The 26,514-nt window shown below is 52.3% G+C and overlaps 1 protein-coding gene across 1 annotated transcript in view; it reads left to right on the top strand.

Annotated features, from left to right (window-relative positions):
• Positions 1-26,514, top strand: part of LOC144817665 (THAP domain-containing protein 5-like) — a 115,144-nt gene that overhangs the window by 30,071 nt on the left and 58,559 nt on the right. Inside the window, exon 2 of the mRNA XM_078674395.1 lies at positions 19,418-19,622. Coding sequence (XP_078530521.1) covers positions 19,418-19,622 — 205 coding nt within the window. The remainder of the gene's footprint in view (positions 1-19,417; positions 19,623-26,514) is intronic.

The following is a 26,514-nucleotide window of genomic DNA, read 5'->3' as shown; positions in this document are numbered from 1 at the left end:
TGGTGCTATAGAACATAATTAATACATGATATAAAGCATTGATAATTATTTTCCGGTATTTTGAAACAAGGCATAACAATAAATTGTTTCGAAAACATGACTTTGTGCTAGTGTGATAATAAAGAACAATTCATCTTGGCTAGGATCAGGTGGCAAGTTGCCCGCAGACCTACTGGTGTTGGTGTCCCAAGCCTCCTCGCGATAGGAGCACATAGGATTGAAGAGCATATCACTTTAGAGTTAAAAGGATCAGCCAAGGAGCCCCACAGTGATTGTGTTTCAGCGTATTTCAACAACGCGCTGTGCTACTCCTGTCAGGGATCTTTGTCTGGTGACCCATGCGTGGCTTAGAAACTTTGACACACAACTCGCAAAAAGCGGTCTGGGATTGGACCTGAGAATGCGCGGGGCGACTCGATAGCCCCGTGTATTCATTTGCCGGCACAGTGGTTTTAGCCACTTGGCCCTCTGCATGTTATAAGCTGTGCAAGAAACAGCACATGTCTACACTTTCTACCGGGCCCTGCATTGAGGTCAGGCCTTTGGTGTTTGTTTGCGTGGGTGCCATTTCGCTGTGGTCTCACAGACTGGGAGTGTGCCCACCCTGAAGTGGACATAGAGCGCCCTACCCCGTGGGGCATCAATGATGTCTAAAAAGGGCTCAAAGTGTCTGTTCTGCTTGTGGAGATACAATTCTGCTGTTAATCTACCTAGCTTCGGCTTGTAGATTTCTTGGCGGTCCAACCATCCCCAGTAAGGACGCGTTAACTCTTCTTTCATGGTCGGTTCCTGCCTGTCCCGATGCGCCTGGAGCCCCAAAGCTGACAGCGTTTTCCTAACATTGGAGATCCAGCCTATTTTGGAGCCAGTGTCCAGTCGTATCACCTCAGAAAGGGCTTCAGCATAGCGAAGAGTTCTGGGGTTCGTGTTATGTGAGCCCAAAACCGGAGCAGGCAGCCCTTGCTCTGTTGCCAATCGATCGCCTGCCCATGTCGAGCATTAGAGGGCGATGTATTGGGGCAACGTCACCAGGTCCCTGAGAAACTTGTGCTCGGATCTACAGAGATCACGCGCCTTGTCAAACCCCGATAACTGCTCCGTACAGTGCTGTGCTCACTGCTTTGGCATAGTAGACCTGTAGGGTTGGGGCTACTGGTCTGCTGTGTGAGAGGCGGTGTTCCCTCCCAAGTGCTCCCGCTGCTCTTTCGTGTCCCATCAACATCCTTGCTAGGTGGGGCTTTCATGACAGTTTGTCAGAGAGTTGAACACCAAGGAAGTCGGGGTGGTCACCCTTTCCCGTGCCAACCGGCCGCCTAGTGAAGGGTTGCTTTTGTAGAACCTACGGGGGTTGAAGGCCATGAATTTGTTTTTTAATGTGTAAATAACCCACCCCGGTCGTTGCAGAAAACATGGAACCTGTTAAGTAGACGTTGCAGCCCTGCTGGGGTTAGACATCAGCAAGGTGTCTTCCGCAAACAAGAGGGTCGGTACCTTGTCACCCACCAACTTTGGTACGTCTGTTGGGTCTTCTTGCAGAAAGCTGACCACCCCATTCATGTAAAGGGAGAATAGGGTGGGAGCCAAGACACCACCCTGCCGCACTCCCCTGGGATGGGCTCTGTCGGTGTGTCTGCAAGAAATAAATCACCTGGTAGCCCGTCGGGTCCTGCTCCTTTGGATGGCACTACTCTGCCTATTGCCACCTCGATCTCGGCCAGGTCGAAAAGCTCGTCTTCGTTATAGGGCCCTGAGGGGGCATCGAGCTCCACAGAGGGCATGGCCTCAGGTGTTGAGTAAAGCCTCTGTAAATGATCGCACCAATCCTGGCCTGTGATATAATTAGGGGCTGGGCATACACCTGGCTTATTGCCCCAGGTAACTAGAGTCCAGAATATCTTGGCATCTGTTAGAAGGGGCGATCTCAGAGGGCCAGGTTGTGCTCACCCGGTCACCCCAAGACCCACCTCTTCCACAGAACTTGCCGAGTCTTCATTGTGAGGTCCTCACCGGGGAGGACTTCGGGTCTAGGATCGTACCCACTGAGCTCACACCACACTTACGAACAGACACCACACCGTTGGATTCTAGTAACAAGTTCTTTATATAAGCAATAAATGAAGGTAGCACTCTTATATACACAGTGATCGAGGGACCACAAAGTCTTTGAGGATTTGGGAAGGGGGAAGCGGGACAGTCTTTTAGTCTCTGGGTCAGTACGAGGCGTACCCTGCGCACAGCTCTCAATCCTCGAGCCGGGGGGTACGGGATGATGGTCGTACCGACTGCTTCACCTCTGTCGCGTCGGCTCGGTCGTGATGGTGGTCTCGATGGTCCAGCCGGACCAGAGTACTCTTCGAGCCGCGACGAGGTCAGCAGGGCTCGATCTGGAGAAGGTCGTGAGGAGCCGCGACAGCGTTAGCAGGGCTCGGATGGTTGTAGGTTCAAGCTTGAGCCGCGACAGCGTCAGCAGGGCTCCGGTGGTCTTAGAGGTCGAGCCGCGACAGCGTCAGCAGGGCTCCGATGGTACGAGTTCAAGCTCGAGCCGCGACAGCGTCAGCAGGGCTCCGAGGTCTTAGAGAGGACGAGCCGCAACAGCGTCAGCAGGGCTCCGATGGTTACGAGTTCAGCTCGAGCTGCGACAGCGTCAGCAGGGCTCCGAGGTCTTAGAGAGGACGAGCCGCGTCAGCGTCAGCAGGGCTCCGGTGGTACAAGTTCAGCTCGAGCCGAGTCAGCGTCAGCAGGGCTCAGGTGGTTCAGTTCCTTGTTGCGAAGAGGGAGCCGCGACAGCGTCAGCAGGGCTCAGAGGTTCAGGAGGAGTTCTTCTTAGGGTCAGCCGCGATCAGATCAGCAGGCTTCAGGTCCAGGATACAACTGCTCGCTAGTTGTCGGGCGGGCCCAGTTATAGCTCCTTGGCCCTTTGATCTCCGGACCCTCGCAGGCGGAGGTCTCAGGCCCTAGGGGCTGGTCGTTGGCGAGGTCCGGCGGGTGGCTCTTTGATCCCTTTGAAAAGGTGGGTCCGGGAATTCCCAGACGCCCAGCGGGTCTGGAGCCAGCACTCGGGGAGGCCAGAGGTGCGATCGAAACTGGCCCACAGGGGAGGGCCAAAGGTGTGACAGATACCAGTCTCTCAGGGGAGGCCGGAGGTGCCATCGAAACTCCCTGGCTTATCTCACTTGGGGAGCCCTTTACCCCCCAGCCGGGACTGGCGCGCCTTTGGAGTCTGGGTTTCGCTGGGGCCGGGGTCACGCTAGGCCCAGGGAGACAGGGATCTCGGGAAGGGAAGATGGCTGCCGGGCCTTGTGGGGCATGCCAGGTTAGGCGCTCGGAGCCGGGAGTGGAACGGGATAGGCAGGCCTGGTCGGGGGATTACGGGGAACGGGGCTTAACGGGAGTAGGACGACCAGGCTCGGGGTGCTGGCTACACTAACGGGGATGCTGCGTAGGGGACTCAGGGAACAGGCCTAAGCTCACAGGGTGTGGAGGGACAGGGGCGAACCACGCCACGAGGCCGGGTCCAACACGCGTCCCCCCCCCAGCTGAAGGCGGGGAGAACTACCCATCCTCTTGGGGGTTCTCTTCGCTGAGGCGGAATCATCGGGACAGGCCATCTGCGTTGGCGTGGTCAGCACCAGGCCGGTGCTCAACGGTGAAGTCCATCCCCTGGAGGGAGATGGACCAGCGCAGCAATTTGGGGTTCTCCCCTCTCATCTGCATTAGCCACCGGAGGGGTCGGTGGTCGGTCTGGACCCAGAAGTGAGTACCGAACAGGTAGGGCCTCAGCTTCTTCAGGGCCCAAACTACCGCGAAGGCCTCCCGCTCGATGGTGCTCCACCTTTGTTCTCGAGGGAGTAGCCTCCGGCTAATGAATGCTACTGGTTGGTCTAGGCCGTTCTCGTTCACTTGGGATAGGACCGCTCCGATGCCATGCTCGGACGCGTCCGTCTGGACTACAAACTCTCGGGAGTAGTCGGGGGCCTGTAGGACTGGGGCAGTGCACATGGCGTCTTTCAAAGTTTCGAACGCCTCTTGGCAGGTGGGGGTCCAGCTGATTTTCTTCGGCTGGTTTTTGGAGGTTAACTCCGTGAGAGGGGCTACGATGCTGCCGTACCCCTTGATGAACCTTCGGTAGTACCCCGTGAGCCCTAGGAACGCCCGCACTTCCGTCTGGGTCGTGGGGGCCTCCCAGGCCACGATTGCATCAATCTTGGGCTGGAGGGGGGCTACGAGGCCGCTTCCGACCTGGTGCCCGAGGTAGACTACGGACCCTTGTCCGATATGGCACTTGCTCGCCTTAATGGTGAGACCGGCCCTTCTCAGGGCCGTCAGCACCGCCCAGAGGTGCTGGAGGTGCTCGGACCAGTGGGAACTGTAGACTACGATATCGTCCAGATATGCAGCGCTGAACTCTTCCAGCCCAGCCAGTACCTGGTTCACCAGCCTCTGGAAGGTGGCGGGGGCGTTTTTCATCCCGAAGGGCATCACCCGGAAACGGTAGTGACCATCCGGGGTGGAAAAAGCGGATCTTTCCTTAGCTCCCTCGGTAAGGGCGATCTGCCAGTATCCACTGGTCAGGTCGAACGTGCTAAGGAAGCGAGCATCTCCGAGGCGATCAATAAGCTCGTCTGCTCGGGGGATGGGATGTGCATCGGTTCTGGTGACTGCATTGAGCCCGCGGTAGTCAACGCAGAACCTCAGCTCGGGAACAGCACCGGGGGCGGCTGCCTTCGGAACCAGGACCACGGGGCTAGCCCATGGGCTGTCAGAGGCTTCGACCACCCCGAGAGCTAGCATCTTTGATACCTCGGCCTGGATGCAGACCCGGACTCGGTCAGGGACGCGGTAGGCTCTGTGCCGTACCGGTGGGCTGTCCCCGGTGTCCACGTCGTGGACGCACCAGCTGGAGACGCCGGGGGTGAGGGAGAAGAGGTCCGAGAACTGTCCCAGCAACTGGCGACAGTCCTCGCGCTGCTCGGGAGAGAGGGAGGAGGAGAGACTCACCCCCTCTACGGAGCCATCTTTTTCTTTCACGCACAGGAGATCGGAGAGAGGCTCAGTTTCTTCTTCTTCCCCATCTTCCGTGGCGAGGAGCAAGCTCAACTCGGACCGGGCGAAGTGGGGCTTGAGGCGGTTCACGTGGAGGACCCTCAAGGGGTTCCTGGGGGACTGCACATCGATGAGATAGGTCACCTGGCTCTTACGTTCCACCACCTTGAAGGGCCCGGTCCACTTGTCTTGCAAGGCAGAGGGCTCCACGGGGGCCATCACCCAGACCTGTTGTCCGGGCTGAAACTCGACCAGAGTGGCATTCTGGTCATACCACCTTTTCATTTCTTCTTGACTAGCCTCGAGGTTGGCCTCGGCCAGTTCTCGGAACTTCCTAGTCTGGTTCCGGAGGGCCAGAATGTATCGAAACACATCGGGAGAGGGCTCTGGGGCCGCCGTCTCCCACCCTTCCTTGACCAGGCTGAGGGGCCCCCTGACGGGGTGCCCGAAGAGGAGCTCGAAGGGGCTGAACCCCGGGGACTTCTGGGGGACTTCGCGGTATGCGAAGAGGAGACAGGGAAGGAGGACGTCCCACTTACGCCTCAGGGGCTCTTCGAGACCCATGATCATTCCCTTGAGGGTCCGGTTGAATCGCTCCACCAGACCGTTACCCTGGGGGTGATATGGGGTGGTAAATTTGTACGTCACCCCACATTGTTGCCAAAGCGACTTCATGTATTTCGAGATGAAGTTGGTCCCTCGGTCGCTGACGAGTTCTCGGGGGAATCCCACCCGAGAGAAGATGGCCATGAGGGCCCGCCCCACTACGGGAGCCATCACCGTTCGGAGAGGAATGGCTTCGGGGTAGCGGGTGGCATGGTCCACCAAGACGAGGATAAAGCGGTGACCCAGGGAGGTCCGGGGGTCGAGGGGGCCCACGATGTTGATTCCCACCCTTTCAAAGGGGGTACTGACCACGGGGAAGGGTTGGAGGGGGGCCTTGCACTTCCCTCCGCTCTTTCCGCTGGACTGACACGTGGGGCAGGACTTACAATGGGCCTCCACATCGGAGCGCATGCCCGGCCAGTAGAAGTGGGTGACTAGGCGGTGATATGTTTTGTCTTGACCCAAGTGTACCGCCAGGGGCACATCGTGGGCCAGGTTCAGGAGAAAGCCGCGGAAGCGTAGGGGTACCACCAGCACTCGGGCTGACCCTAGTTCGGCAGACTTTTGTTCGCTGTACAGGAGGCCACTCTCCCAATAGACAAAGTGGGAGCCGGACTGGTCACCGGCGGCCTGCTGCCGCGGCCCAACCAAGGATGAACAGGAGGTCTGTTCTAGGCAGAATTCTTCTCTGGACGGTCCTCCTTCCTGGCGCCACTGGGCCAGCTCAGGAAGGTCGTCCAAGCTCGGGGTCGGTTCGACGTCGGGGCCGAGGGGACCTGCGTCGGGGGGGAAGCTCTCTCCGGGGAACAGCTCAGGGGTCTCAGGGGATTCAGGGACCTCGGGGTCCTCGGGGGTAGCCGGTGCTGCCTCTAGGGTCGCCCCTGCGGGGGTGGCCCCTCGGGCGGTCATCGACCGGGTGTTCACACAGACCCACTCGGGCAGGCCCACCATCTCCAAGTGGGTCCTTTTCTCAACCCGCTGCCATGGGGAGCTCTCTAGATCGTTGCCGAGTAGGCAGCTCATGGGCATGTCGGAGCGGACCGCCACTCGTAACTCTCCGGCGACGCCCCCCCATTCGAACGGGACTTGAGCTATCCGGCAGGTGCGGACGGAGTTATCGGCTGCGATCACCCTGCAGGAGAGGTGGGGAACAATCTGGGCTTCGGTGACTAGGTGACGCTTGACTGCGGTGATACTGGCCCCGGTGTCCCGGAGCGCCCCTATGTGGTGGCCATTGACAGTTACCTGCTGTCGGTACTTCTCGGTGTTGTCGGGTAGGGGGGCTCCTGGGACCATCTCCCTATCACCCAGGGAGACTAACATCATAGCTGCGGGTTCAGCTCCCTCGAACCCTTCTTCCCCCTCCTCTTCTAGGGCTACTGAGGTGATGTGGCGCACTGGGGGCCCTGCAGCGGCAGGCTTCTTGAATAAAGGGCAGCGGGGGTCATTGGCATAGTGCCCTGGTTGCTGGCAATGAAAGCAGGCTTGGTTGACTCGGGGCCCTGGCGTGGCTGGGGGGAACCCTGCGCGCGCTGTGGGAGGCGAGGTGCCGGGCTGGTTTCTGGGGGGACTGCGCGGGGACCCTATCTGGGATCCCCTCTGTCTATTCTGACCCCCTCCTCCCCTCGGGCGGGATGGTCCTTGTTTGTTTCGGCCAGTGTCTCCCCCAGGTCCCCGGGGTACTCTGGTGCTAACCCAGCGATCGGCAACTTGCTGTCCAGGAGGTGCTGTCGGAGTTCCACAAAGCAGTTCAGGGACAAATGTTTGTAGGCAATGAGGTCGATGAGCCCCTCGAAGGTGGATACTTTGCTGCCCTTGATCCACCCTTCCAGGGCCCGGCTGTAGAAGTTCACATATTCCACCCACGTGGTGCCGGGGATCTTCTTGCAATCTCTAAAGCGTTGGCGGTGCATTTCTGGGGTGAGCCCGTACCTTGTGAGGAGGGCCTCTTTCATGTGGTTGTAGGAGGTCTGTTCGGCAGACGGTAGGTCGAGTAGGGTGTCTCTCCCCTCACTCGGGAATCGTCCCCACAGCCCGGCTCCCCAATCTTTCTGCGGAACTCGGTGGGAGGTCATGGCGACCTCGTAGGCCTTGAACCATTGCTGGATATCATCGTTTTTATAATATTCTTTGACCACATCCTTGGGGATGTGGACCTTGGGTTCCACCGGGGGAACGGACTCTCGGGTCGCCGCTGTTCTGTTGTCTTCGTTCCGGGCCTTCAGTTCGATCTCCTTCATGCTGCGCTCGTGCTCCAGCTGGAGCCTCTTCCCTTCGTGTTCTCTCTGGAGTTTCGTCTCCTCCAGTTCTCTCTGGAGTTTCTTCTCCTCCAGTTCTCCTTGCAGCCGCAGCTGCTCGATGGCTAACTTTTTCTCGGCCAGCTTGAGTTCTATTTCCATTTTCAAACGGGCTAGTTCTAGCTCGTGGTTTCGGTTGCGTTCTCGGTCGGTCATCTCTTCTCGAGACAGACCTCTCTCTGTGCTGTGAGTCCGCGTCGGGGACTCTGCTCTTTCTTGCTCTGGGGCGTGGGTTTCGATCAGGGGTGCTCCCCCTCCATCGGCTTCTGTCGGTGCTGGAGGTTGGGCTCCGGTCTCCACCCAGGCTGTTAGAGCTTGTTGAAGGTCTTCTTTGGTGTTTAATCCCGTTGTCGGGATATGGAGATCTTTGCAGAATTGTTTGAGCTCTCGGTGCGAATAGTCTTTCAGAAGCTCCAGCTGGAAGGTGGTCTCGTCGTTTGTGAGGCTCATGGTTGTTCTTCGTTCGGGTAGTGTGTCAGTACTGTACGATCCCTAGACGTAGGTACTTATCGCGACGCTGCCACCAATGTTAGAAGGGACGATCTCAGAGGGCCAGGTTATGCTCACCCGGTCACCCCAAGACCCACCTCTTCCACAGAACTTGCCGAGTCTTGATTGGGAGATCCTCACCAGGGAGGACTTCGAGTCTAGGATCGTACCCACTGAGCTCACACCACACTTACGAACAGACACCACACCGTTGGATTCTAGTAACAAGTTCTTTATATAAGCAGTAAATGAAGAAAACACTCTGATGTACACGGTGGTCGAGGGACCACAAAGTCTTTGAGGATTCGGGAAGGGGGAAGCGGGACAGTCTTTTAGTCTCTGGGTCAGTACGAGGCGTACCCTGCGCACAGCTCTCAATCCTCGAGCCGGGGGGTACGGGATGATGGTCGTACCGACTGCTTCACCTCTGTCGCATCGGCTCGGTCGTGATGGTGGTCTCGATGGTCCAGCCGGACCAGAGTACTCTTCGAGCCGCGACGAGGTCAGCAGGGCTCGATCTGGAGAAGGTCGTGAGGAGCCGCGACAGCGTCAGCAGGGCTCGGATGGTTGTAGGTTCAAGCTTGAGCCGCGACAGCGTCAGCAGGGCTCCGGTGGTCTTAGAGGTCGAGCCGCGACAGCGTCAGCAGGGCTCCGATGGTACGAGTTCAAGCTCGAGCCGCGACAGCAGGGCTCCAAGGTCTTAGAGAGGACGAGCCGCGACAGCGTCAGCAGGGCTCCGATGGTTACGAGTTCAGCTTGAGCCGCGACAGCGTCAGCAGGGCTCCGGTGGTACAAGTTCAGCTCGAGCCGCGACAGCGTCAGCAGGGCTCAGAGGTTCAGGAGGAGTTCTTCTTAGGGTCAGCCGCGATCAGATCAGCAGGCTTCAGGTCCAAGATACAACTGCTCACTAGTTGTCGGGCGGGCCCAGTTATAGCTCCTTGGCCCTTTGATGTCCGGACCCTCGCAGGCGGAGGTCTCATGTCTTGGGGGCTGGTCGTTGGCGAGGTCCGGCGGTGGGCTCTTTGATCCCTTTGAAAAGGTGGGTCCGGGAATTCCCAGACGCCCAGCGGGTCTGGAGCCAGCACTCGGGGAGGCCAGAGGTGCGATCGAACTGGCCCACAGGGGAGGGCCAAAGGTGTGACAGATACCAGTCTCTCAGGGAAGGCCGGAGGTGCCATCGAAACTCCCTGGCTTATCTCACTTGGGGAGCCCTTTACCCCCCAGCCCGGGGGTCTCGCTAGACTGCCGGGCCTTGTGGGGCATGCCAGGTTAGGCGCTCGGAGCCGGGAGTGGAACGGGATAGGCAGGCCTGGTCGGGGGATTACGGGGAACGGGGCTTAACGGGAGTAGGACGACCAGGCTCGGGGTGCAGGCTACACTAACGGGGATGCTGCGTAGGGGACTCAGGGAACAGGCCTAAGCTCACAGGGTGTGGAGGGACAGGGGCGAACCACGCCACGAGGCCGGGTCCAACAGCATCCTTACACGGACTAGCTTCCTTGAGCTGTTGCCATCGAGCTTCCTCCCAAGCTGCCTTTGCCTGGTGCACAGCAGCTCTGGAGGACTTCCTGGCGGCTTTAAACAGGGGGCAGTTCTTGTCTTTGATTGCTGGGGGTAAGTGTAGTTGTTTGCGTCTGCCATCTTTAGTGTACCACGAGTGAGGCCGGTTAGCTGGTATACTTGGCTTAATGCCCGAGTTAGGAGCTAAGAAATGTGCATTAAGTCTGTCAGCTGTGCTGGAATGAACCGCAGGTACACCGGCCAACCCACTGGGGCTAGAGGCAGAATCCTGAAGCTCGAGTGTGCCTACAGCCAGTCGTATACCTGCTATCTTAAATTCTTGAACGGCTACCTTCAGCCATTTTAAGAATATTTTACAATTCGAGGGAATATTCTCTCTGGTGGTGGTCGGATGTGAGGTGCTCACTGGATGGAGGAGGGCTTCCCACAAAGGTTTCGTAGGAAGGTAGAGGGGATTGTGATCACTTTCAGTGGTGGTGCCCACACTCGTGTCGATCAGACCACCCAGAGTCGAACATCAAGGAAACTATGGTCGATGCGGGATGGGCAGCTAGTCCTATTGTACGTGTTCGCGCTCTGCCTATCCGATGGCGTCCTGCTGTTGGCTGCCTTCAAGCCAAACTCTACAGGGAGGGCTTTAAGTTGGAGCACCAACTGCGTCCATTTTGTAACTGGTGGAAGATTTAATGGGGGGACAGCCCATTTGATGTCACCGTCCTCAATCCCTAGTAGGTCATCTTCATCCAGCGGCTCAAAGGTGCAGTTAAAATCTCCTGCCTACCACTGCTCTAGAGCTAAGCTCTCTTCTAGTGCTGCAATGATCGGTGAAGGTCTGCCCCCTTGGTTCCCCCTTGTATAAACATTAAACAGATTGATTGTGGTTCCTTCCAGAGACAGGGTCAGACAGGCAGGGACAGATAGAGACAGATAGAGGCAGTGACAGGCACAGACAGAGACAGGGACAGATAGAGACAGGGAAAGACAGAGACAGATAGAGGCAGTGACAGGCACAGACAGAGACAGATAGAGACAGGGAAAGACAGGGACAGACAGAGACAGATAGAGGCAGTGACAGGCACAGACAGAGACAGATAGAGACAGGGAAAGACAGGGACATACAGAGACAGATAGAGGCAGTGACAGGCACAGACAGAGACAGATAGAGACAGGGAAAGACAGGGACAGACAGAGACAGATAGAGGCAGTGACAGGCAGAGACAGGGACAGCTAGAGACAGAGACAGACAGAGATAGAGACAGATACAGAGACAGATAGAGACGGGTACAGACAGACAGATAGAGACAGGGAAAGACAGGGACAGACAGAGACAGATAGAGGCAGTGACAGGCACAGACAGAGACAGGGACAGCTAGAGACAGAGACAGACAGAGATAGAGACAGATACAGAGACAGATAGAGACAGGTACAGACAGAGACAGATAGAGGCAGGGACAGACAGTTTCTAGTTAACTTTGTTTAAACAGGCAGCGTTGAGTCTTCTTTTTAAAGGTCTTTAGTATCGTGGATTCAATTGTTTTTTACTGTTTCTTACTGCATCGTAATTAGTTTTAGAAACAAGTTGTGTTTTTGTGAACAGCTGGTAGCATTCTTTATTGCAAGTGAAACCGGCATGGGAAGCACATTTTCTTATCTCAAACAAAATGGACGTTGCCTGGGAGGGCTTCTTTATTTGCCTTTATTCCACCTCCTGCATAGCCTTGCATTTGTGATGTTAGACCGCTTTAAACAATATTTTAACTTCATCTCAACCACAACCTAAGTTTTATTACCTTCGAACATTGCTGCCTTTCAAATCTTTTGTTACACAGCTTTAAACAATAGTTGTGACTGCAAAGACACAAGATATGTGCAAGGTTCACTTATTTTAGCTCATGGCGGTCAAAAAAGCGACCAAGAGGGCCACGTTCACACTCCGCTTTAAATGTACCTTTATTCCACATCGGACGATGCTGCCTGTCATTTGTTGATTTAAAATTCAAATGTATTTTCCGCGGTGCGTAGTTAATTAAAACCATTATATAGTCGAATCAGAGCGAAAACACTTAAAAAACAATATAAAAGTGGTGATAAAATTGAAATCATTTTGGTTAACATTCATTTTAACATAAGATAGTTGAAGTGCATTTTAAAATAAAGTAAAACGTGGGCTTAGCTGTGCTAGACTCCTCGAGAGGGGTTACTGAGCTCATCCGTTGCAGGGATTTCCAGCAAGATGGGTGAATCCTGCATTGAGTGCAGTGATCAGGGCTCGTCCGCGTGTACGAATGGAGGACCGCTTCAAGGCGCCCGCAGCATCATTCCACGATCTTGTATTGACATATGTTGGAGTCTATTCGTCCCCACCATGGGCTTGTCTCCAGTTCATCTTGTCTGGTTTTTGCCCAGGAGGTACTTTGTCCAATGTTGCTGAAATCCTAGGCGGAGTCGCATGAGCCTGACTTTTGAGTGCAATGGATAGTTTGCCAAGCGTGGGCTCGCTGGGCCAGTCTCGCTTTATCCTCTAGCAGAAGTCTAGTGGGTTTTTTTTGTATATTTTTTAAAGCGGAGATGTCCTATTTATGACTTTTTTAATTTAAACTTTTATTTAGCGCAAACCTGGCCCAAGGGCATCACGGCGCTCTTTACAAGGGGTTCATATACAGCAATAACAGGAGATATAAAACAATATGATGTATACGGGAGATATACATACAGGTAGGAAGCATCCAGTAAAATGCAATATATCACTGGGCGGGATATACAATGGGGGACGGAGAGGATTGTCAGTGCAGTTCGGAGGTAGAGTGGGGTGTAGAGTCGTGGGTCAGGGTGGGACAGCTCGTTCCTAGGACGGGATGTACGATGTGAAGCTTGCCGGGAAGATTTGCTTTAGGAGGGAGGGTTTACGTACTTTTTGAGAAGCGATAGTTTGAGGATTTTCTTGAAGTTGGATCCGTTGTCACGTAGTTATTTTGGAAGGGTGTTCCAAATTCTGGAGCATTCCTGGAGAAAGAGCGGGTGACAGATTTATTAGTCTTGAATTAGGAGGAATCAAGAGAAGAGCGCTCGAACTCCGTAGGGGTCTCTTGAGAGTTTGTTGGTGAGCTAGGTTGGCTGTCCAGAGTAGAGGGCTTTGTAGGCTATGCAAGCTGCTACGAAGATACTTCTCACTTCAGTTGGTAGCCAGTTGAGTTTTTTAAGTGTGGGGTAATATTGCCGAATTGTTTCTGTCCAGAGTTGAGCCGCGCTGCTGCGTTGAATGTAGGTTTCATTGATAAGAGGTAGATTTTTGGGGTGCCTTTGCTTGTTGCTTTGCTGTAGTCCAGTTTGAACAGGACTAGGGGACTAGGAATGCTGTTATAGTCTTTAGATCATCAAGGGGATGGATGGTTTAATTTTTATTAAGATGTTTTAGCATGTAGGGAGCTCTTTGTTCTGTGGCGTTGATGTGGACTTTCATGTTCAGGTTCTTTTCGAGAGGGATCGCAAGACATTTAACCAGGTTGGAGGTGGATAGGTTACAGTTTGGTGCTGTTAGTTTGTTGAGCCAATTATAAATGGAGAGCGGACCAGAGCTTGGCTGGATGAGGAGAAGTTCAGTTTTGTTGGGGTGGAGCTTTAGGCAGGTTTGTATCAGAGACAGAGTGGTATTTAGGTGTTGGATGTCTTTAGGTGACAAGATTTTGATGTAGATTTGGGTGTCTCAGTGTAACGGTGGTAGGCTGTCTTGGCTTGTTTAGGGATCTCAGCGAGGGGTTCCACGTAGAGGTTGAACGCGGCAGGGATAGGATTGGGCCTTGGGGAACTCCTTGTTTGACTGGAGCTGCTGGTGGAGTGGAATTATTTATTTTGGTGAAGTGAGATCTTTTATTCAGGTATGACGCAAACTGTTGCAGGACAGCGCCGCTGATGCCAGCACGTTGTGAGAGGGTGTTTAGAAGACAGTTGTGGTTGATGGTATCAAAGACCATGGAGGGCTCCTGCAGGATTAGGAGGCAAGCGTCATCGAGGGATCTGTGTAGATTGCCTGTGATGTTCAGGATTGCTCTCTGTTCTGCAGCCTTTCCTGAATCCAGATTGGAAGGTGTCTTGCAAGTTGAATTTTTCAGTGTGGTTGCTAAGCTGGGAGAGCACGCATTTTACCCTGATTTTGGCAAGGAGAGGGAGGTTGGTTATAGGTCTGTAGTTGTTGAGGTTGTTGGGGGTCGCGTTTGGCTTTTTCCAGAGGGGGCTGATTTGCCTGAGTTTGAGAGAAGCTGTCATGGGGCTGCTGGATAGGGAGGCATTGATGATTTTTGTCTAGGTTGGTGAGAAGATGTGTCTGAGATTTTTTGGCAAGTAGGGAGGCGAGAGGATCGGAAAGGTGGGAGGGCGGCTTCAAGGATGATGGTATTCCCAGGACTTCTTTTCAGAGATGATTTCGAAGTTGGACCATGGTGCGTTGTTTTTTAGTTGTACGTGATTGGAGATGGAGTAGGAGTTGCCCGTGCAGGTAAGAGCGATGGGGTGGGGTGGGGGGGGGCACTTGACAGACAAGTCCCCCCCTGGCCCCCTCAACCCCGCCACACTGCTCTAACCTACCTGGGCCACTCCTGAGATGGAGTACTGGTTCTCTGTGGGAGTGGAGTTGAGAGGACCGTCCTCGGTTGATGAGGAGGCTAGTGGGGGCCATCTTTGGGAAGGGGGTTGGCTTTAGAGGAAGAAGGGCGGTGAGATGGTCCAGAAAAAGTTAAATGTTTGATATTTTGTCTGTGAAGAGCACTCTTCGCAGCGCTTGGTGGATTTATCAGCAGGATGTTGTGGGATTGCGGGGTTTTGGTGTCTGATAATATTGAAGAGGTCCTTGTGTCTGTTTCTGGTATGGTCCAGTTGGGTTGGGAGGAAGGATGATTTTTCTCCGTAGATGAGTTTTTTGTATTTTATGTGTTCCGCGTGGAGGAGAGATGCGCTAGTGAGTTTTGTTTCCTCCAGTTTTTTTCAATCAGTCTTAGTTGTTGTATCTCCTTGTTAAGGTTTGTGTTGAACCAGGATCTGGAGGCGATGCGTCGTGTTTTTTTTTAGTTTTAAGGGGACAATGTTGTTCAGTCATTTTGGTGTTATAGTGGGACTTGAGGTCATCAGCAGAGGCAAGTTCAAGGAGGGGGTAGAATTTGGGAGCTAATTAGGGATTTTAGCTCTGGTTACTGTATTTGGTGTACGTTCCTCGTCCAGTGTTTCGGGCAATGGGTTTGGTTGGACTGGTTGAGGCCGAAGAGAATTCGGTGGTGGTCGGTCCAGCCAGGAGCAACGATGGAGTGGAGGGATATGCCATTGCGGTTGGAGATGATTGCGTCGAGGGTCGAGCCTTTATTGTGGTTTTGTTCTTTGCAGTGTTGATAGAGACCTTTTGATTTAAGGAGGCGTGGATAGGGTTTGTCCTGTTATGTCATTGGCTTCAATCGGATGCAAGTTTAGGTCTCCTAGTACAATGTCTCTGGAATACTACATGGAGTTTGGTGTTATGAGGCCTGTCAGCTCTTCAAGACATAGAGTCTTTTCACCTCAGGGTGATAGATGGTGTGGAGTTTGATGGGGTTTGAGTCTTTAGAGGGGAGGCCGACTCCTAGGTACTCAAAAGATGAGTATTCGATTGTGTGGAAGGGATTTAGGTGGAGGGTCTTGTGTATGATGGCTCGTCCACCACTGGTACGGTCTTGGCCGTTCTGACGAATGATTGCGTAGCCCGGTGGGGTGAGTAGGTCAATAATGGCTAAAGAGTGGCCGTTTAGCCAGATCTCAGCCCTAGTGCTCCTTAGTTCAGATGGTTGCAACAGCTGCAGAGCCCTTTGAAGGCTGCGTTTTAGTGTAGAATTTGATTTTGACGGGTTAATTTCCGACAGGATACATGCAGCTAAGGTGTTGGTCTCCACCAGTCTGAATGAGTGACACATTAACAAGCATTGGCAAATCCAATAGGTCGCGCCTTTAAGACCTATTGCCTCCTGTCAGTGCCTTTTGTTCGTGCCGTATGATGCTGATGTAGGGCAAAAGCTGGAAAAAGGGGCTATGAGGTGGCGGCATTATTTTGCAGGCGAACACGTGTGTAAAAGTATGCGTGAATGTATCACCACGCAGATATGCCTCCAAAATTAAATGAATGCCTTTTATTTGTTAATTTACTCATTCAAATTGGATGTGTAAATTTGAAAAAAAGAGTTTAAAAGAAGCAAAAAGTATGACTTCTAGGCGGGCTTGCAATGGAGGAAGGGGTGAGGCAGGACACAACAGGTTGTAGTAGAGAGAACGCAGCACTCAGCACAATCTAGAGCTCAGAGGAAGAGAAGCACCTGATGAAGAGAACTGGAAAAACACGCACACGCCTCTGGAGGGCACATTATACGCTAATCGCATCGTTATTTAAAAAAATATTCCTCATAAACATTGGTTTTAATATGACAAAAGTGCAATGTACCCTATATCCTGAAGTGGATACCCATATAATTTACAGCTTTTGCTTCTTACACTTATTTTTATACTGTTCTAATTCCTCCAACTAAGATATCGAGTTCTATTGGATCGCCTTCACTACATCTCCCAGAATACATTTGATGTTAATTGAAAATGCAGGACTAGGGTATGGTGTCCTTGGTGACACGGCCTGCTCTGGTGGACTCACTTACAGCCCATGCTGTGACCTCACCCCACTGAAAGGCCTCAGTAGATGTTCTGTAACTGCGTGAACTCTCAGCCCTTTACACGTGGTTAGACGCAGTGCACAAGAGGTCTTTTTCAACTACAAACCGGCCTATATTTAAAATGGTTAACTCTGTCGCCCCAACTCCTAACAGGATTTAAATCGGAGCAAGTGCAGATGAGGTACAAGTTCACAGCCCTGACACACTCACAGGACTGAGGTGGAGGGGCAGGGTGTTCAGGTCTTGGCGGTGAGGTAGGGGAACAGCCTTCCTCCGGTTCTGGTCTTGTGGATCCTGGGGACGGAGGCAACACAGAGTTAGGAGGATCAAAGTTGTCTGGCGGGTACGTGGAATGTGAGGTGGTGGTTCAGGTATTCCGGTCCTTCATCTCGTAGAGCTTTGCAGACTTGAGTGAGGAGCTTGAAAGTGATTCTCTTGTTTACTGGGAGCCAGTGAAGTTGTCGGAGGTGTTGCATGATGTGGCTGCGGCGAGGGATGTCGAGAACCAGTCTGAATGTGAAGTTTTGGTTATTCTGTAGTTTATTGAGCTGTTTCTGGGTGACGCCGGCATAATAATCCTAATAATAATCCACATTTGTAAAGCGCACAATCACCCGTAAGGGTCTCTAGGCGCTGGGGGCCGTCAGGAAGATTTAGCAAGCTATTGCCCCGAGTCACATGGAGCTGGGCTAATCTGCCGCCGGTGCCGGGGATTGAACCGTGATCCCCACATTCCGGAGTCAGTCGCCCTGGCCGCAGCGCCACACCTCTTCCTTCATAGAGTGCTTTGCCGTATTTGAGTCTGCTGGTATTGTGTGCGTGGGTGACGTCTCTCTGGATTCTGTCAGGATCCATCTGAATGTCTTGCGTTGATTTGGCGGTTGATTGTGAGCGATGAGTCCAGTATGATGCTGAGGTTGCGTGCGTTGTCCGTGGGGTGGGAGGAGATCCCAGAGCGGCGGCCACCAGGAGTCGTCCCAAGCTGAAGGGGTGGGTCCCGGGATGAGTACTTCGGTCTTGTCTGAGTTGAGCTCGAGGCAGCTGTCTTTCATCCTGGTAGCAACGGCCTTCGTCTCAGTGTGGAAGGTGGTTCTGGCGGTTGTGGGTTCGTTGGTGAGGGAGAGGATCAGCTGGATGTCATCGGCATGTGATACGATTTTGAGTCTGTGGCGTCTGATGACGGCTGCAAGGAGGGGCCATGTAGACGTGGAAGAAGGTGAGGCTGAGGGACGAACCTTGGGGCACTCCACAGCTGATCTCTGTGGGTCTGAGAGGGACAGTGATAGTCTGATTCTCTGGGTCCGGCCGGAGAAAAAGGAGTAGATCCAGTCCAGTGCCTTGCGTCGTGGAGTCTCGTGATTAGGAACCAGTGGGAGATGGTGTTGATAGTGGCTCAGAGGTCTAGTAGGATGAGAGCTGCGGTCTTGCCCAGGTCGAGGAGGAAGCGGATATCGTCGGTGGCGGCGAGGAGTGCGGTCTCAGTGCTGTGGTTGATTTGGAAGCCCGATGGGGAGGTTTTTAGGACGTGGTTCTCTTAGATGAACTCGGAGAGTTGGGCGTTTATGGCCTTCTCGTTGACTTTGGCTCGGAAGAGGAGGAGGGAGATCGGTCTTAAGTTCTTGAGGTCTGTTGGGTCAGAGGACGGCTTCTTCAGCATGGGGTTGATCTTTGGTGTTTCCATTCGTCGGGGAAGGTGGCGGTTTCGATGCAGCAGGTAAGTAATGATTTACCCTGTGATATCGAGTGATCTTTGATCATGGAAGACACTAGCCGGAACACCCCCTGCTGCCAACTGCTAGGACCACCGTCTCTACCGATGCACCTCTACTATGTTCAAACCCCCCCTTATAGGTCCACAGGCCTCTGCCAGAGCACCTCCATCCCTGCCTGCAGCGCCACCTTCCACCAAGTGATGGGATCACACCGCAGTGCCATACCAGTGCTTATCGTTGTGATATTTAGCCCCTACGCAAAGTATTATTTATAGGCGTTGTGTACCATGGAAGGCAGCCCTCCACAGCACACCACATCATTAAACTCCACTACATACCACTCCATGACACAAGATACTATTCTGCATAATCCCACTCCAGACACACATTCCCATTCCACATGATTGCAGTACACTCAATACCACATAATTACTATCCACATAATTCCACAGCACACCATACCGCATAATTGCAATACACAAATCCCCACCACACTACACAATTCCATGCCACCATATTACACAACTAACCAATCCAACCTACATAATTCCACACCACATACGTTACACTCCATAACACTTAAGTAAAGACCACTGCCATTAACAGTGCCAATAGCGGGAGAGGAGTTGGCCTAACGGCTAGGGCGGTCGAAATCAAATCTGGGGAACTGGGCTCGAGTCTTGGCAACGACGCTGAACATCCTGTGATTCCGGGCAAATCACTTAATCTCCCTGGGCCTAAAAAAAATGAATGTGTCCTCATGTAACGCAACTCATGCCATGTAAAGCGCTCTGATATCCAATTCGGGTCAAGTTAGCGCTATATAAAACTCTGTAAAAAAACAAACTCCAACAAATGTGAGAACTATTGCATTTCCAGTGCTTGTCTTGAGATACACGTGTCACTTCTCATCCTGCCCTGCTTCTTGTGCACCTTGTCTTTGTGCACCGGTGACTTCAGAGCCTCTTCTACCTGGCGCCAGAGGGAGGTTGCAAACTGTGCACCTCCACCAAAGGGTGTGGCTGGCACAGCACCTCACAGAATGCTAAGCACCCCCGTTTCTCTTGATCCGCAGGTTTCCCAAGGACCCGGAGCTGCGTCGGAGATGGGTGCTCGCGGTGCAGCACAACACGAAGCATGGAGACCTCTGGCAGCCCTCCTCATATAGCGCCTTGTGCTCGCTGCACTTCACGGAGGAGTGCATGGACCGCACCGGGCAGACGGTGCGCATCTGGAAGGGGGCAGTGCCAACCTTGTTTAACGAGCCGCAGCACGAGCAGGTGAGTGTCCAATCGCAACACTGGCTTCTGGCGTCAGCCCTTCCTATGCACCGTGGTGGCCCCCAGGGTCCCCCATACTAAGCATGGGTTAGTACACTGTCAGAACTTATTTATACCATAAATGGGCTGCTGGCCCCCTCACGGCTCACCCCTTTACCAACTGTGCAGAAGTTAGTATTTTCTTTCTCAAGCAGCTTGAAAGGGATTCTGGGGCAGATTTACCAGTTCTGGCGCATGTCTGCAAATCAGCAGGGATGCACCAGAACAGATGCGACACGCAATTCCCTCCTTGCGTCACCACGAATGCGTCGCATTTACTGTGGCGCAAGGATAGGGTGATGCTTGTGGCGTAAGGGCGGCGCATTGCTGGAGTCGTTTCACAAGCGCGACACGGCTCCAGCAATGCTCAGGGGCGCCCTATGCCTAACATGCTGCGTCAGGGTTTTGACGCAGCATGGACATCAAAGGGACTCCGTGAATTCTTGCAGATTTCACTGCGTCACTTTTGCGAGGCGTTTCTGCGACAGAACGCCCACATGAAACCTATCGCAGGTTTCATGTGGCGCAGGGCTTTACAACGTGACGCATCTCCCTAGATAAATAAGGTGCAAATAGTCATACAGGACCAGAAGTACGGCAGCATTTAGCATTTCTTAACGGACCAATTCGCTATTTCGGGCGAATAAGAATTGCTAAATGGCCTTTCCATATGTACAAAGGATGTTTGAGAATCACAAAAAGTGATTTCTACCCACTAGAAATCGTATTTTGTGATACCCAAATATGAAATTACATGTCCTATATGTGATTTCGTTTGCACATGTACAACGCATTTGCTAAATGTGAAATGGTAGTTGGGTAATAAGATTACAAAGTCAATGGTAACCAGGTGCAATTTAAAAAATGTCATTTTTAAAGTGTTATAAAACGCACACATGCTCCTGGCGTATGTGTGCGCTGTACATGTTCCTAGGATATGTGTGCGCTTTAAATGTGCACCGCTTGTTTCTGGGTGCATCAAGAGAGGCCTTAGGACAATAGTTGCCTTTGCTTTAGCAGTTCTTAATTTGCGATTTCCAATTAGGAAATTGCAAATTAGGAAATTCAAAACCATTCCTACCTATGGGCCTTTAGGCCGACATGAAACAATAGTTTGATAGTTCCTAAATATCAATGTCTAGCAGCGATTCCTACTCTCTAGGACTCGCTATTAGGGAATCGCTATTTTTGTACATTCCAGTCTAAATTTCCTAAATATCGATTTCTTAGGATTCACTATTTAGGAGATACAGAACTGGAATTTTCTACACCTGGCTGAAGTCTCCTGGGCTGCGTGCAGGGTGTTGGGTCTTCAGTGCCTGTCGAGGGTCACACATGGCGACGGTCAAGCTCGTGTCCCTCCTTCCAGCCTTGGGTCGGGGCAGCTACAGAGCTCCAGCCTCAAGGGAGACGGCAGTTTGGGGTCCACCAGGAAAGATGTGCACAACTCTTTGTAACTGTTGCTAACCAGATAGCACTCAGTCTAACTATATTAATTCTTGGCTTTAGAATCTCCATTTCAGGGCCTGCACTGGGCTCATTGAAGAGATCTCTTTGATGTTTTCATCGCTCTGAAACATGTACTAAAAATGCCCTCCGTGGAGAGCACCGCCGCATTGTTACTTCAGCATGTCTAATGGTGGCACTGACGCGGGTCATGAAGTTTACCCAGTCAGTCAGAAACTTTATTCAGTCATTAGGACCATCAAAGTGCAAAAGTGCACAGTAGAAGGGATTCACCGACGCGTACACTGCCAGGATCCGTCATGCAGACAAAGTCAACTGATGGATCAAAATATATCAACCGGATAAAAACAATTTAGATTGAGACATAAGAGGATGAATGTGCCAGAGAATTAACTCGCGTACATCGGAACCCGGAAAGGATTCCATAAAGTGCAGGTGCATAGAGTGCAAAAAACACATTATGGGATGCTTAGTTTGAAACAAGCAGAACGTCCATACTCCAACTAGGAAGCTCCATCAATTAAAAGCAGTAAAACTAGCAGATAAAACCAGCAATGTTTTAAAAGCAATACTTCATGTGGGTTGAATAAAACCTGAGCAGAATGTACTGGAGAGGAGCCTCTCGCTGGTTGTAGCACTTGGCGAGGTGGAAGAAAGTGCAAGCGCGTTTTATGCAAAGTTGCAATGCCGCGTACATGGTGGAAAACCAATGAGGTCACAGCATATATTGTTAGATATTGGGTTCCTTCAAAAGTGAAGCAACAGCTCCAAATGCAACCATATATAAAGAGCAATTGATTCATGGCACACAAAGAGCCCAACAGATATTCTACAAACGCCCCTTGTACGCGGTCACAATGGCACGGACATCATTTCTAATGCTATTTACACGTGAACCATGAAACGTGGCTCTGAACTGTCTAAAACTTAAAAATCAGTATAAAAACTATAGGTGTAATTTACCCATTCTGCAGTGCAAACCTCCTAATAAACCACATGTTCCCCAAGAATTTGCCTACTGCACAAGCTATTAATGGCCTGGAGTGTGTTTTTAAGATACGTAACACCTCTTGGTGGCTAAGAGTACCCACCTGCCTGCAGACAGGCGCTAACCATTTAAGTCTCAGATTTTTATATGACGGGCATGCAAATAAAACATGCTTAATCGTCTCAGCGTCCCCTGGGCAACGCGGACAGCAGCATGATGCGGCCGAAGCTCCCCGCTGCCAACGATTTCAAAGGGAGGGTATCAAATCTGAATGGTATGTGCAGCTTTCTATCACACGGAATAGTGAAAACCTCCATGTACTGCACATACATGCCACATAGCTTAAACCCAAGGAATTCTGATGTGAGACGGCCCCCTGTTACATGTGTGGCGTTTCTCTGCTCCACCCAATTCCAATAGTGGATCTTCACATGGTGTCTACTGAGCAGTAAGCTGGCTTCAGACTCACCCCACAAATCCCCCAGGCCACAAATCCCCCAGGGATCCCCCAGGCCACAAATCCCCCAGGCCTCTAGCGGAAAGCAATGAGTGGATATTGCTAACCCACCCGATTTTTGTAAACCAATCCGGCTTAAGGACTTCTTCAAAAGCGGCCGCGTCATGGATAAACTCAGGTGTTTGTTTTAAGCGTCGCCTCGCTTTGTCCACTCTGGTGGTTCTGCCCATATTGAACCTTAGCGGGTGAAGCGGGGTACTCTGGGGTAAGAGCAGAGCGACCTCAAGTATTTATTTTATGTACGGAGAAAGCCATCTAAATGATCGAACCTCCACATTCCGGCCCCATAGAGAGCCGAGCCTACCACCTTCTGATCATATACCTAAAGCGGGGCTGCTGTCGACCTAGTCTGTGAAGCCCTGTGTCTCAAGGGTTTCCTCTACTGAAGGATTCGCTTTGAAATGTGCTGTTTCCAGGACATTCTCTCCGTGAGGGTTACACCCAGATAATCGAAGGTGCCCACTCTCTCCAGAGGGGTCGCTCAACAGCAGTTTGCCCCTGAATGGTTTGTGGGGTTCATCAGCACGAGCTTTGTTTTCGTGGTATTAACCTCCAATCCTTTCAATCCACAAAAGGCAGTGAAACGATCAAGTAGCAACTGGAGGCCAGTGGGGGTCTTGGAAACCAGCAGATGGTGTCGTCCGCAAACAGTGAAGTTGTTATTTTGACTCTTCCCATTGAGGGGTATCTGTGTGGGCTTCTGCTAGGTGTTTCACCACTCTGTTGATGAAAAGCGAGAATAGAGTCGGGCTAAAACGCAGCCCTGCCATACCCCTCTAACGACTTTGGGTCTGATAGCTGCCCTTGGTCCCCCAGCGCGTCCTTGCATAGTTAAACTGAGGCAGTGGTTTTAACGGTGCCAAGTTGTCGGGTGGAAGCCCCAGACCACGTAGGACCAACCATCGTTTGGGCCTGGGGATAAGATCAAAGGCCGGCTTTAGATCAATGATGGTGGTGTACAGGCCGCCCTGTTCTAGTAACACTCTCTTCCAAGCCAAGAAAGTGAAATGACGGCGCAGGTTTTATTGGTTGGGTCAAACTCCTGTATGAAACACCACTAGCTCAGGTGGTGGTTAACGGCCGCGTCTCCGTGCCTTTTACCCTTGGGAGGGGCACACGACAGGGTTGTCCGTTGTCCCCTCTCCTTTTTGCTTTGGCGTTGGAGCCTCTTGCCGCTTGGCTTCGGTGGGAACCTTCGATGAAGGGTATACGCTGGACGCCGGAATTTGAGGATCGCATTTCCTTATACGCGGATGATATCTTATTGTACCTTACATCTCCCCAAAAATCGCTCAATGTGTTGTTTGACGTACTTACCTCCTTCGGGAAGAACTCGGGCCTTGTCATTAATTGGTCGAAAACCTACATTTATGTACTTGCTGGTGACGTCCCTCGTTTGCCACGGGGCAGTCCCATCCAGTTGTCGCAGTCTGGCTTTAAGTATTTGGGTGTGTTTATCTCGATGGATCCGACGGTTCGCTATGAACGTAATTTGCTCCCCCCACTCCAACGGTTACGCTCTGATGTGGCGCGTTGGCGTAAATTACAGTTGTCTCCCCTAGGGCGGGCGGCCCTTTTTAAGATGATGTCCTTGCCGCGGTTCCTATATGCCCTCCAGAATAGTTTTGATGTCATCCCGTCGAAATATTTTCGGGAAGTAGAATCGTTGCAGAGGCATCTAATATGGGACGGACGTTCGCGTATAGCTCTTCCGAAATTGACACTCCCCTGGTATGATGGCGGTATAGCGCTTCCGGATATTCGTAGGTATTATTGGGCTTCCCACCTTGCTGCTATCAACCACGGGATATATGGCCCGACGTTGAATCCGGCGTTTGAAATGGACAAGTGGCTGCTCCCGGGTGGTGATTACTATAGGGCACTGTACTCGGGATCCTCCCGTTCACAACTCACGGGACCTACCGCTATAGCTGTGCGGGTATGGCATAGCGCAACGGCAGCTATGGGCTGGAGTGATAAATTAATGGGTGCGACACCGCTCTATGCCTCTGCGAAGCTGGGTGGCCTATGGAGGACGAAGGGATTTGATAAGTGGGACATGATTGGTATTGGCAAAGTGCGTGACCTCTGGGCTAAGGGACAGGTTAAGGCCTTCTCGGAACTGCAAATAGAGTATAAGCTGAGTGACAGGGAACGGTTTCGCTACATCCAGGTGCGTCATGCGCTGAACTCTGTGTTGCCGGTGGGTAGTGCCATTCCGGATTCCTCCCCCCTCGAAGATCGAATACTAGATGGCTATGTGCCGGATAGTACTATCTCACTGTTCTATAAGAAAATGATTAATGACCGATCGAGTCTGCTCGATCGCCTCCGTGAGGCCTGGATTGCTGATGGTATTGAACTGGATGACGAGTCCGCGATCTCCTCTCCCAAGGATGGCATGTGTCGGCATGGGTGTGGTCTCCTTGGCACCTATCTCCATATCATATGGGAATGCCCTGAGGTGGTGAAATTCTGGAAACGTATACATGAGGTGATGGATGAAGTAACGGGTGTTGTGATGATGCCCGACAATGTTTATTGAATGTATGGGGTCCGAATGACTATGATGTGTCGCAGCTTCGATGGGTGACTCTGGCCAATATGGTTGCGAAGAGGGATATTGCTCAGTTGTGGGGGTCCCCTAGACCGCCTACAGTGACTGCTTGGAAGGAGAGTTTGGACTGGTGCATGTTTCTCTCACAAGAGGCAGGCCCAAAAAATGGGGGAAGATTTGGAACCCTTGGAACTCATACCGTGGAGATATTTGTACGCCCCCGTCCACCGCTAACCTGAGTCCTCCCCAGTCACCCTGACCTACATCCCTTCCAGCTGTGGTATATTGCGCTGTTCATATGCAATTCTGCCTCTGCCTCCCTCCCCTCATCTGTATTCAAAGACTTTTTAGGTCTCGCCTGTCGATGCGCATGCGCATCGAGCAAGCGAGAGTATTGGGACTTATCCACTCTTTATCCACACTGCAAGGAATCGTGGCGATTCCTTGCAGGGCCCGTGACTTTTAAGCTCAATGCGCATGCGCATTGAGCTTAAAAGCGCGTGCACATCCGTCTTTGTTTACCCGCTCCGCCCCCTCCCCTTCCCGCCGTCTCGCATTTCCCCTGCCGCATCAAAGGCTTTCACGGCCGGCCGGCCATGCTTTCAGTTTCACGACCGGCCGGCCGTGTCAATTACATTCCAAAGCCCGCTCTCCCTGCTCCGCCCCCTGCTCCGGCCGAGACGCATTTCTCCTCCCCCCTCCCCTCTCTTCCTTTTTTTTTTTCGTTATGCTTTCTGGCAACAACACACAGTCGAGTAACGCAGGCAGAGAGAGGGACATCCGGGGCTCTGCTCACCACGGAGGTACGTTCAGCATGTTTAACTCGTGTTGTGATGCAGCCTTGAATTTGGCTGAGGACTTGTAGACAGTCTCCTTGCTCATGGTTTGGCTCTTAAACTGTGAATATCGGGTCTGTCCTCCGGAACAGAATGTTTTCCGGAACCTGTAATATCTTCTTTTCATTGGATCTGACATACGAGCAAGTGTTTGCACAGCTTGAGCAGAAATTGTGGTAGGAAATTAAATCTCCGTAATGCCAAGTCATTTGTAACGTGTCGTGTGCCTCCGACGGCCCCTTCCAAGCACTAACAGTGGATCTAAAAGCATCCTGTGTCTGCTGCATTAGCGCAGTTCACAACATTGGACTCCATGCTTGTCTTTTCTTTGACTCACACTTTTTTTTTTGTTGTCTTGGCCAGTGCATGTCTTAACTCTTTCCACCCAATGCGTTGCCTTTCCTGCGATACGATGCTTCCCCCTCACCCCACCCTTTATCCTTTGTCTCATTAACTTCAAATCATCGTTCGTACCGGCAACCTGAAAC

The sequence above is a fragment of the Lissotriton helveticus genome, chromosome 2_1 (genome assembly GCF_964261635.1).
Source record: "Lissotriton helveticus chromosome 2_1, aLisHel1.1, whole genome shotgun sequence".
Classification (NCBI taxonomy): Eukaryota; Metazoa; Chordata; class Amphibia; order Caudata; family Salamandridae; genus Lissotriton; species Lissotriton helveticus.
This window is presented reverse-complemented; position numbering and strand designations above follow the sequence as displayed.